This window comes from Pan troglodytes, chromosome 10 (assembly GCF_028858775.2).
Source record: "Pan troglodytes isolate AG18354 chromosome 10, NHGRI_mPanTro3-v2.0_pri, whole genome shotgun sequence".
Classification (NCBI taxonomy): Eukaryota; Metazoa; Chordata; class Mammalia; order Primates; family Hominidae; genus Pan; species Pan troglodytes.
In genome coordinates this window covers 66,422,335-66,434,654 of record NC_072408.2, presented here as the reverse complement: position 1 = coordinate 66,434,654, position 12,320 = coordinate 66,422,335, and the positions used below count along the sequence as shown (strand labels likewise).

The following is a 12,320-nucleotide window of genomic DNA, read 5'->3' as shown; positions in this document are numbered from 1 at the left end:
AACCTTTTTTTATGGCTGCATAGTATTCCATGGTATATATGTGCCACATTTCCTTAATTCACTCTCTCATTGATGGACATTTGGGTTGGTTCCAAGTCTTTGCTATTGTGAATAGTGCTGCAATAAACATACGTGTGCATGTGTCTTTATAGTGGCATGATTTATAAACCTTTGGGTATATTCCCAGTAATGGGATTGCTGGATTAAATGATATTTCTAGTTCTAGATCCTTGAGGAATCACCACACCATCTTCCTCAATGGTTGAACTAGTTTACATTCCCACCAGCAGTGTAAAAGTGTTCCTATTTCTCCACATCCTCTCCAGCATCTGTTGATTCCTGACTTTTTAATGATCACCATTCTAACTGGAGTGAGATGGTATCTCATTGTGGTTTTGATTTACATTTCTCTGATAACCAGTGATGAGGAGCATTTTTTCATGTGTCTGTTGGATGCATAAACATCTTCTTTTGAGAAGTGTCTGTTCATATCCTTTACCCACTTTTTGATGGGGCTGTTTGCTTTTTTTCTTGTAAATTTGTTTAAGTTCTTTGTAGATTCTGGATATTAGCCCTTTGTCAGATGGGTAGATTGCAAAAATTTTCTCCCATTCTGTAGGTTGCCTGTTCACTCTCATGGTCATTTCTTTTGCTGGGCAGAAGCTCTTTAGTTTCATTAGATCCCATTTGTCTATTTTGGCTTTATTCCTAGGTATTTTACATGTTTTGTAGCTATTTTAAGTGGGATTACCTTCTGATTTCTCTTTCAGCCAGCTCACTGTTGATATGTAGAAACACTACTGGTTTTTTGTATGTTAAATTTGTTTCCTGAAACTTATTTATGAGATCTAAGGGTGTTTTGGTAGATTCTTTAGGTTTTTCTAAATACAGGATCATCTCATATGCAAACAAGGCTAACTTGATTTTTCCTTTCCAATTTTCATGCCCTTTCTTTCTTGATCTTGCCTGAATGCTCTAAGGCTTTGTTGAATAGGAGTGGGGAAAGTGGGCATCCTTTTCTTGTTGCTGTTCTTAGAGGAAAGGCTTTTGCTTTTCCATTCAATATGTTCTTATCTACAGATTTTTTGCATATAAACTTTATTGTGTTAACATCTGTTCCTTCTATGCCTAGCTTGTTGAGAATTTTTATGATGTATGGATGTTGAATTTTATCAAATGCCTTTTCTGTTTTTTTTGAAATGATCATATGGTTTTTGTCTTTCATGCTGTTCATATAATGTGTCAGGTATATTGATTTGTGTATACCGAACCATCCCTGCATCTCTGGGATAAATTCCACTTAATCATGATGCATTATCTTTTTGAAGTGCTATTGGATTTAGTTTACTAGTATTTCATTAGAGATTTTGGCATCTATGTTCATCAGGGATATTGGCTTGTAATTTTCTTTTTTTCTTGCTTATTTGGGTTTTGGTATCAGGGTAATTCTGGCCTCATAGAATGAGCTAAGGAAAATTCTCTCTTCTTTAATTTTTTGTATAGTTTGAGGATAATTAGTGTTAGTTTTTCTTGTAAATTTGGTAGAATTCTGCAATGAAGCCATCCAGTCCTGGACTTCTCTTTGTTTGGAGACTTTTCATTACTGATTCAATTTCATTATTAGTTATCAGTCTGTTCAGGTTTCTACTTCTTTCTGATGAACTTTTTTGTTTCTGTAGTATTAGTTGTGATGTCTCCTTTTTATTTCTCATGTTATTTATTTGAGTCTTGTCTCTTTTCATCTTTGTTAGTCTAGCTAATAGTTTATCGTCTTTTCAAAAACCAACATTTCATTGCATTGATTTTTTGAATTTTTTTAGTTTGTATTATTTTTTAGTTCTGCTTTGGTCTTTACTACTTCTTTGTGTCTATTGATTTGGGATTTAGTTTGTTCTTGTTTTTCTAGTTCCTTGAGGTGACTTGTTAGTTTTTTTTAACTATTTCTACTTTTTTGATGTGTGTGTTTATTGCTGTAAACTTTCCTCTTGTCACTTCTTTTGCTGTATCCCATATATTTTGGTATGTTAAGTTTCAGTTGTTATTTGTTTCAATACATTATTTTATTTCTTCATTAACATCTTTCTTTACCAGATGGTCACTGTGGAGCATCTTGTTAATTTCCATGTATTTGTACAGTTCCAAAGTTTCTCTTTTATTGATTTCTAGTTGTATTCCATTAAAGTCTCAGAAGATACTTGACATAGTGTCAATTTAAAAAAAAATATGTTGAGACTTGTTTGGTGTCTAATACATAGTGTATCCTGGAGAATGTCCCATGTGCTGATGAGAACAATGTGTGTTCTCCAGCTGTAGGATGAAATGTTCCGTGAATATGTGTTAGATCCATTTGGTCTAACATGCAGTTTAAATCCAATGTTTCTTTGTTAATTATCATTCTAGATGATTTGCCTAATGTTAAGAGTGGAATGTTGAAGTCTCCAATTATGATTGTTTTAGAGTCTATCCTTCTCTTTAGATTTAATAATATTTGCTTCATTTATATCAGTGCTCCAATGGTGAGTACACGTGTTTAAAATTGTTATATTCTCTTGCTGAACTGATTTCTTTATCATTATACAATGGCCTTCTTTATCTCTTACTATTTTTACTTAAAGTCTGTTTTATTTGACATAGACTTAGCTACTCCTGCTTATTTTTGGTTTCTGTATGCATGGGGTATCTTTTTTTTCCAACCCTTTACTTTCAGTCTCTATGTTTCTTTACAGGTGAGATTAGTTTCTTTTATGCAGCATATAGTTGGGGTCATGGTTCTTTATCCATTCAGTCAGTGTATATCTTTTGAGTGGAAAGTTTACTTCATTTACATTCAAGGTTATTATTTATATCTGAGGGCTTATTTCTTTATTTTATTAAGAATGAATATTGATTTCTAGTTGTTTTGTTTATTCTTTGTTCCTTTGGTTCTGCTTGTTTATCATTGTGGTTTAGTGGTTTGCTGTAGTGGTAACATTAAGTCCTTTCTCTTCCTCATTTTTGTGTTTGCTTTACCAGAGTGTTTTATATTTTTATGGGTTTTCATGATGGTAGATAGTGTCCTTTCACTTCCATGTTTAGGACTCCTTTAAGCATTTCTTGCCAGGTCACTCAAGTGGTGATGAATTCCCTTAGCTTTTGCTTATCTGGAAAAGACTGTATTTCTCCCTGTACCCAACAAGGATAGCTTTGATGTGTATGGTATTCTTGACTGACAGTTTTTTTTTCTTTCAGCACTTTGAATATATCATTCCATGATCTTCTGTCCTGTAAGGTTTCTGCTGAAAAACCTGCTGTTAGTCTTATATGGGTTTTCTTAACAAATGACTAGCTGCTTTTCTCTTGCCGTTTTTATAATTCTCTCTTTGTCTTTTCATTTAACAGTTTGGGTATATTGTCCAATATAGTGATAAGAACTTTTTGTACTTTATGTGTCTTGGGATCTATGAGCTTCCTGTATCTGGATGTCTAAATCTCTTGCTAGACTTAGGAGCAATAATTCAGCAATTATTTTGTTAGATAGGTCTTCTCTCCCTTTTTGTTTTTTCCTTTGGCTTCTGGGACACCAACAATGTGAATATTTGGTTACTTTATGGTGTTCCATTTGACAAAGAAGGCTTTGTTCATTCTTTTTTATTCTTTGTTTAAATTTTTGTTTGACTGGGTTATTTCAAAAGGCCTGTCTTCAAGTTCTAAAATTCTTTCTTCTGCTACTCTAGATTGTTTAAACTTTGAAATATATTTTGCATTTCAGTTAATGAATTCTTCAGTTCCAGAATTTCTGTTTGGTTCTTTTTTATGACATGGATCTTTTTGGGAAATTTCTCCTTCATATCTTGTTTTTTATTTATTTATTTAAACTGTTTTTCTGAGTTACCTTTCTTGTATCTTCTGTTATTCTGAGCTTCTTTAATGACATTATATTGAATTCTTTATCTAAATTTTCATAAATTTTTTGTTCATTGGCATCTGTTGCTTGATAATGACTGTATTCCTTTGGAGGTGTCATTTTTCCTTGCTTTTTCAAATTTTTTATATCCTTACACTGACACCTGCACATCTGGTGTAACCGTCACCTCTTCCAATTTTTAACATTTGCTTTCATAGAGAAGGAATTTTTCTTGAAGGTGTTTCTATGGTGTTGATTGGACAAGGAACTTTGGCTTTGATTCTGGGTGTATGCAGTATTGTAGTCTCCATATGATTTCTTTGGCTATATGCAGTGTCAGTAGCATTTATGATTTCTTTGGTTGCTTAGGATGCAGTTGTTAGCAGAGGCTGTGATGAAGTTTTGCCGGGGATGAGGACATTAGGTAGGCCAGTCCTTGAGCCCAGTGGTGGCAGCAGCAGACTGAGCCTACCTGTCCTTGGGCCCCAGGGCGGTATTTGCTGGCATCAGTGGTAGGAACATCTAATGTTTCTTTGTTAGTTTTCTAGTATCATGCTTGGGTACTTGGGGAGGGGGTGGAGCTAGACTAAGAAGGCCAGTCCTCAAGTCCCCCAATAGTGCATGCAGGTTCTGGCTGTGGCAGGCAGAGGCAGTGTGATCCCCAAGCCCTGATGGAATGCTTGGGAGACAGGAGCAGCAGCAGCTGTGCTGCAGTCTTGCTCCTGGGGATGATAGGGTTGCTTTTGGTGGCAGCAGCTATAAACAGGAGGCTGGGGAGCACATGCTTCAGCCCCAGGTGGTGGCTATAAGTAGGGTAGCCTTTCCTTGGGGCACCTTTAAATATATGGCAGCCCTGTGACTGGGAGCAGTGGGTTTGCTGCCAATGGCTCACATTTTTTCCCTGGTGGCAGCAGCCAGCAGCAGTGCCCAGCTGCATGCAGGAAATGAACATGGGGCTTCTGGGATATAAAGATAAAGGAGTCATTGATCCCCAAGACAGAATGCAGTCTGGTGGTTGATAAGCTCTCAAAATAGTGACTTTGTGGAGTTGCTTAGGACCTGGAAGGTATATAGGACCCGACATGAGCTTCCTCTAGAGCAATGCCATCACACAGTGTCCAGGCAGCTCTCTATGCTAGTCTTAGGGTCCATTTGGGTTGAGGGGCTCTCCCATGGCCAGGATTGCAGAAGTCTATGGTGAGGATGTGAACTGCTAGAGATCACTCACTTACTCTTTCCCCACACTGGGGAGTCTCTCCAGGCTCCCAGCCAATCCTGGCCATGCAGGCTGCTTCATTTCCCTCTCCTCCCTTGCTTTAGGTGTTTCCTATCACTTCTCTCTTGAATTCCAGCATTCTTCCTTAGGTGATCTATTCAATATGTGAGTATCTACTTGCTATTTTGGTTCTTCTTTGTGGAGAAGGCAGATACCAGATGCAGTTAGTCACCCACTTTGAAGCCTTCCCTGAGCTGAATCTGAAGGGAAAGTAGGAGTGAGTTAGGCACTTGCCTCAGGCACATAACTTAAGGAGTGCCAAAATACTCAGTAATCAATATAAATGATATTTCAATGCCATATTTTTTAAAAGTTGCATGGCAAACTATAGTCTTCAGGTTGACCACTTGTTTTAGTAACGTTTTATTGGAACAAGGGCCATGATTAGGGTGAGGCAGGATCATGGAAATGTGGGATCAGATTCCATCTGTATTACAGTATTTGTTCATCATGAATTTTTAAGTTAACCTCTTAAAATATTGCATTAAATGTGCCAGTTATCTTGATTTCTAAATTTTAGTACCCTCTTAAATTTTGCACCTGAGATGAGTGCCTTACCTTGGTTAACAAGGTGGAGAAAAGGACCCAGAAGTTAAGGCAGATATTCTAGAAAGACAGAGCAGCATATTTGAAAGATCACTGCATGTCATGGAATGCTTTGTTCAAAGGAAATGCAAAGATGACTCCAAGGCATCAAAGGGAACAGGAGGGAAAATGGCAGGAGACACAGAGAAGCAACTTGGAGTCAGATCTTGAACTACATGTCCAAGCCTAAAATCACTAAAATTCTGGAAATGCATTAAAATTTTTCATTAGAAGGTTGATGGGATAATATTTTTGTTGAGAAAAAAAATAACTCTGGAAAGAGTCGATATTGAGGTATTTAAGAAACTATTGCAATCACAGTCTAGAAATTATTTATGTGGTGATGTGAACTAAAGAGAAGAAGATAGTGGGAATAGAAAGAAAAGGGCTTATTTGGGCCAGGCACAGTGGCTCACGCCTGTAATCCCAGCACTTTGGGAGGCTAAGGCAGGTGGATCACGAGGTCAGGACATCGAGACCACAGGCAAACCCCGTCTCTACTAAAAATACAAAAATTAGTCGGGCACGGTGGCAGGCGCCTGTAGTCCCAGCTACTCAGGAGGCTGAGGCAGGAGGAGAATGGTGTGAACCCGGGAGGCAGAGCTTGCAGTGAGCCGAGATCCTGCCACTGCACTCCAGCCTGGGTGACAGAGCGAAACTCTGTCTCACAAAAAAAAAAAAGAAAAAGAAAGAAAAGGGCTTATTTGATGGGCATTTAGAAGATGGAGGAAAGCTGAATGAATATTGATAACTAATCTATAGTTTTCTTTTCCTTCTCTATAGGAAAGATAGTAACTACATTCACCAACACGTTACACAGGAAGAAGAACAGGTCTGGGGAAGATGATGATGAGTTCAGGGTGGACATGGGAAATGTAAAGTTCAGACAAGAGGTATACATAGGGATATCATCAAAGGATTACTACAATCATGGAGAGAAAGTCCAAAAATCTGTTGGAATGATAGAGATGATACCGTGTCCGTAATTTGTTCCTTCTGGTGGGTTCTTGGTCTTGCTGACTTCAAGAATGAAGCTGTGGACCTTCACTATGAGTGAACAGTTCTTACAGATGGTGTGTCCAGAGTTTCTTCCTTCCCATGTTCAGGTGTGTCCAGAGTTTATTCCTTCCAGTGGGTTCGTGGTCTCACTGACTTCAGGAGTGAAGCCATGGACCTTCTCAGCAAGTGTCACAGCTCCTAAAGGTGGTGCGGACCCAAAGAGTGAGCAGCAAGATTTATTGCGAAGAGTGAAAGAACAAAGCTCCCACAGTTTGTGGAAAGGGACCCCAGTGGGTTGCAGCTGCTGGCTCCAGTGGCCAGCTTTTATTCCCTTATTTGGCCCCACCCACATCTTGCTGATTGGTCCATTTTACAGAGTGCTGATTGGTCCGTTTTTACAGAGTGCTGATTGGTGCGTTTACAAACCTTTAGCTAGACAGACAAGTTCTCCAAGTCCCCACCGGAGGGAGAAGCCCGTCTGCTTCTCCTCTCAATATGGCCAGGCAGCAAACTTAGTCTTTCATCTTGAAGGAGTCAGGTTGGGCAATGAGATCAATGTGAAGCTTTGGAAACCTGCATGGTACAAGAGACTGTAAACCTCCGAGTGTCTACTAGCGCCAGGGCTCCCTTTGGATAACAGTTGTCCTAGGTGAGTCTTTGTAAAGTTGCAAAGCCTTAGATAATGTGATACTGCCACTTCCATCATGACTGAAGGAACCCGGTTTTGGTGCCCAAAGCTGAAACAACTGTGGATACTGGTGAGAGAGGTCAATTATCAGAGAGGTACTTTAGTACCAAACTCCTCCCTGAAAGTTCTTTTTAATGTGAGACAGTGACAAAATGCCCCTAGTCAGATGTCCTGGAATTAAATTGCACACAAAAAAGGCAACAGGGATTAATGATATTAACCATTCTTATGAAACAATAAAATAACTAGGGCACTTAGGGAGCTATTGTATTTTGATTAGCAATGAGCTATTGATTCAGTTCTCCCTGATGCCTGCTGTAGGTACCCACCGGCCTCGGAAGCCTCAGGACCCAGCCTAACTCCATAGTGCTAAAATAGATTTTGGTGGTTTCTCACTTCTTGGTAATTCTCATAAATCCCCACCATTTCATATAGCTTGGGCAGGTCTCTTCCTTTCAACCTGAAAGACTACAGGTTATGTAAGCACCATTTTACAGGAGAAGTCAGAAGGCCAAAGTCGGAGGGGCAGGTTAGCGTCGGAAGCCAGAACAGACAAAATTCATCCAACAATAACATAAGTCACTTCTCTGTGCCTCATTTTTGTAATCTACAAAATCGGGATAATCATAGTTTTCCCAGACCAAAATGAGAGTCAGGCTGCTATTTCTTGTGGCCCAATAATGAGATGCAGATGAACTGCGGAGGAAGAGAGTTTTTATTTCTCCAACCAGTTACAGGGAGAAGGCCTGGAAATTATCATCAGACCAACTCAAAATTACAAAGTTTTTCAGAGCTTATATACTTTCTAAGTCTATGTGTAAGTGTGCATTCATCAAAAGACATAGGTGATTAACTTCTTTTAATCTATAACTAAGGTCTCAGTCCTAAAGAGCTTCCTCTGGAGCCTCAGTAAATTTACTTAATTAAAATGAGTTCAGATGCTGGGGTGTGATTACCCTTATCTTGTCTCCTTGTATGATTGTCTCCAAATCACGAAGGTTTGGGGAGTTCCTTCAGACCCCCAATAAACTTGTTTGTAGAGGCCTACGGACTTTCTACAGACCCACAATAAAACTTGTTTAATCCTACATGGGTCCTGTTAATAATTCCTTCCCAGGAAACGGCCTAGGCAAAATTCTTGGTGGGCTTTTGTTACACCTCAGCCTTTGTATAAGGGCACTGGCTTTTAATATTTGACTTAACCACTCAGTCAGTACTGAAACAGTTGTTATGGAGGCCTGCGTTAGTGAGACCTGGCATGCCACAACAGTACCTTCTGTATAGCATTGTTATGAGGATTAAATAAATTAATATATATAATGTCTTTAGAGGCAGGGACAAAGTAAACATTATGTAAGACTCTATTAAAAATAAAACAGCAGTTGGCTTTTTTATTGACTTGTATTGGCCCATTTCCCCCTTTAGAGGAGTCTGAGGTACTGTGTTGTTTCAGACACACATCACAGCTAAAGTTAGCTGATTGCCAACTATACACCTAGACTAGAAAATTGTTCAATTGACCCTATAGTTAAGCTTTCTCAATTTGGTTTATTTAACAGTGATACTCGGGACTGCCAACACATACATTCTGGATTTGGTGAACCTGGACAAAAAACAAGTTGTGCCTCCACTGAATCTTTGCTTCTTAAGATAACCTGTAGGAAGATAAATATCATTCTGGGCTGGTATAGTTTCTAATAAAGACAGCAATCATCAGTTACAGAACGTATCTCAAAGTGAAGAAACAACTACAGTTATGTACCACATGACATTTCAGTCAACAACATACTGCACATATGATGGTGGTCCCATAAGATTAAAATATCACATTTTTACCACACTTTTTCTATGTTTAGACATTCAAATACTTACCATTGTGATATAATTGCCTACAGTATTCAGTACAGTAACCTGCTTTATAGGTTTATAACATAAGAGCAATAGGCTATACCATATAGCCTAGGTGTATAGTAGGCTATACCATATAGCCTAGGTGTATAGTAGGCTATTCCATCTAGGTTTGTGTAAGTACACTCCGTGATGTTCACATACACACACAAAAAAATGCATAAAAACACATTTCTCAGAATATATTCCCATCATTAAGTGACACATGACTGTATTAGCAAAATTAATTGCAGTGTGTTTATTATCTTTTATTACTATAGACTAGTTTTGTGTTTGATAATACATCTTCTTTGATTCTTTTTATAAGCCATGTGGTTTCTGATTCTAAATTATTTCTTCTAATTAATGTATACACATTTACTTGATACAATTTTTGTTTGATCAGAAAGAGAAAGGAAAAAGTCCATTGAGACATGACTATACTTTATCCACTATGCTATTCACTGTTACTTACATTTTTGTCATTTCATATTCATTGCAAGTTTACAAAGTTAGCATTATCATTCCCATTTTTAGAGATGAGAAAAGAGAGATAATGAGAGCAAGGGTTAAAAGCAAGCAAGCAAGAGGGAAAGAGAAAAAGATAAATTAGAATTTTTTTACTTCTCTTATAATATTGCATCAAGATCATATTAAATTTGAAAACTTTTTTTACACATTTTCATAAATTATGAAGTTTAAATTAAAGGTGAAATAACTGAGATAATGCGGTGTTTTGTTTTGCACTTCACATTTATTTTTTGATTCTAGACACTTGTCTTCTATAATCTCCCAGGGAGAATTCACTCAGCCTAACAGTGGTAAAAGCTTGATTTTTGACATCTTTTCCTCCCACTAAGCTCAAATTTCTCCAAGAATGAGGGCACAGAATTGCTCTAGAACAAAGATTTAGTGCTGTATTGGAAGATAAGTTAATTCTAACCAATTTAGAGCCTATCAATTTAGGGTTAACAGAAGGTCCTTGTAGGACATGTGCCTTCTTGTTTAAAAACACTCGGGGCTTTTGATAATGCCACTGTTCTGATACAATCAGAAATTTTACTGAAGCAAACAAGAAGGGGAAAAGGAAAAGTTATCCATTTTTGACCTTTTTTTAACTTTCCAGATTTAGTTGAGTTGTATCCTTGTTTTTAAGGATCTAAGTGTATGAATTGAGAGGAGCTGCTCTTTTACCCAGTGCACTCAGTGAAAAAAAAAAACTCCAAAACTTCTTAGTTCAACAAAGCAAAACTGGTGATCAGAAATGTCAAAATTATTATATCTTAGCTCCTCTTTCTTATATATTTGTTCTTTGGTTTAGCCATTTAAAAGCACTAACAAAATATAAAAGCTACTACATACAATTTTCAACTGATAATTATATTGTTTTTGTTGAAATTTAAAAAATGAAATCTACCTAATTTATGCAAAATAAAAACAATAATAAGAAATACTTATATGGGAATACTGATGTATTTATTAGAATTCAGGAAAGAATAAAAAACCTAAGGAAAGAATAAGAACCTAGGAAGCTCCGGACAACTACTAACAGAAATTAATGGATTTTCTAGAATATTCTCTAGAGTTGCTGAGTGATATGGTTTGGCTTTGTGCCCCCGCCTAAATGTCATCTTGAATTATATCCCATAATCCCCACATGTCATGAGAGGTAACTGGTGGGAGGTAATTCAATCATGGGGGCGATTCCCCCCCATGCTGTTCTCATGATAGTGAGTGAGTTCTCACGGGATCTGATGTTTTTATAAGGGGCTTCGCCCTTTGCTCTAAACTCGTTTTCTCGCCTGCCACCCTGTGAAGAGGTGCCTTCTGCTACAATTGTAAGTTTCATAAGGTTTCCCAGCCATGCAGAACTGTGAACCAATTAAACCTCTTTTCTTTATAAATTACCCAGTCTCGGGTATTTCTTCACTGCAGTGTGAGAACAGACTAATACACTGAGCTTCCAGAAACTTTCAGAGCCTGTGTCTTTTGGTTCAGAAATCCAAATTTCTGGAAGGGAAAAATCTAATTGGTCTAGCTAAAATCAGGTGATCACTCTTGGATCAGTCAGCTCTGATCACAAGGGTAGGGTCTTAACATCCTGCTTAAAATCCTTCCTTGTACTGCCCTACTTCTTATCAAGTCCACATATCCTACCCAAACCTATGAAGACTTAGATCATCTGGTGCCAGTCTGCTCTCCAAACTCATCTCAAACCACAGACCCAGGTACCCCTTTGCACTTGTTCTCCTTGCCTAGAGCTTACTCAATCTTTTTCTCATCCTTTAAATACCAACCAAAATGTCATTCCACAGAGGTGTTATTGGAAGCCCCAGATCTAAACTGAGTTTCCCTTTTATTCTCTCTCATAGAAGCCTGTTGTTTTCCTTCATAAGACTTATCACAATTGGTTATCAGATGTTTATTTGCCAGTGGGGAGGAGGAGAGGTTACTTCTTTAATGTCTGTCATCTCTCTCTACAATCTGTAAGAGGGTAGGGATTTCAATTATTTTGTCTTGGTTTCAAAACTGGTACCCTGCCTGGCACGTGGCAAATGGTCCATGAATATTTGCTCTGAATAAATAAATGAGTAATGACAGAGGATCATCCGTATGTATCAGGGCAGTTCTCAAAGAGGGAAATTGAGCATCACATTTCATGATATCTAGCACATGAACAGGAAGACATCTAACTCACAAATAGAAAGTTTGAAGAGGGAATTGGCAGAATCTTTACCCAAAGATGATTAATATTCAATATTTTACAAATACAGCTAAATACAGCTATTTTTTAGTCAAACTTGATAGTATTTATTTGGAGAGATGTAGGTAGGGAGAGGATTTCTTTTGACTTACATATGCGAAACACTAGAGTTAGATAGCTTTTGTAATAATGATGTATGGAGATAAAGAAGATTACTGAGGTATAACATGCCTTTGAGACATGAAATTCAGAAGAGTATGAAACAGTAATTACTAAGCACAAAGCTGAAAACTTCACT

The 12,320-nt window shown here is 37.7% G+C and overlaps 1 protein-coding gene across 1 annotated transcript in view; it reads left to right on the top strand.

Annotated features, from left to right (window-relative positions):
• Nucleotides 1–4,294: 4,294 nt before the first annotated feature.
• Nucleotides 4,295–12,320, top strand: part of LOC134807533 (collagen alpha-1(II) chain-like) — a 59,740-nt gene continuing 51,714 nt past the window's right edge. The window contains exons 1-2 of the mRNA XM_063786185.1: nt 4,295–4,376; nt 6,528–6,637. Coding sequence (XP_063642255.1) covers nt 4,295–4,376; nt 6,528–6,637 — 192 coding nt within the window. The remainder of the gene's footprint in view (nt 4,377–6,527; nt 6,638–12,320) is intronic.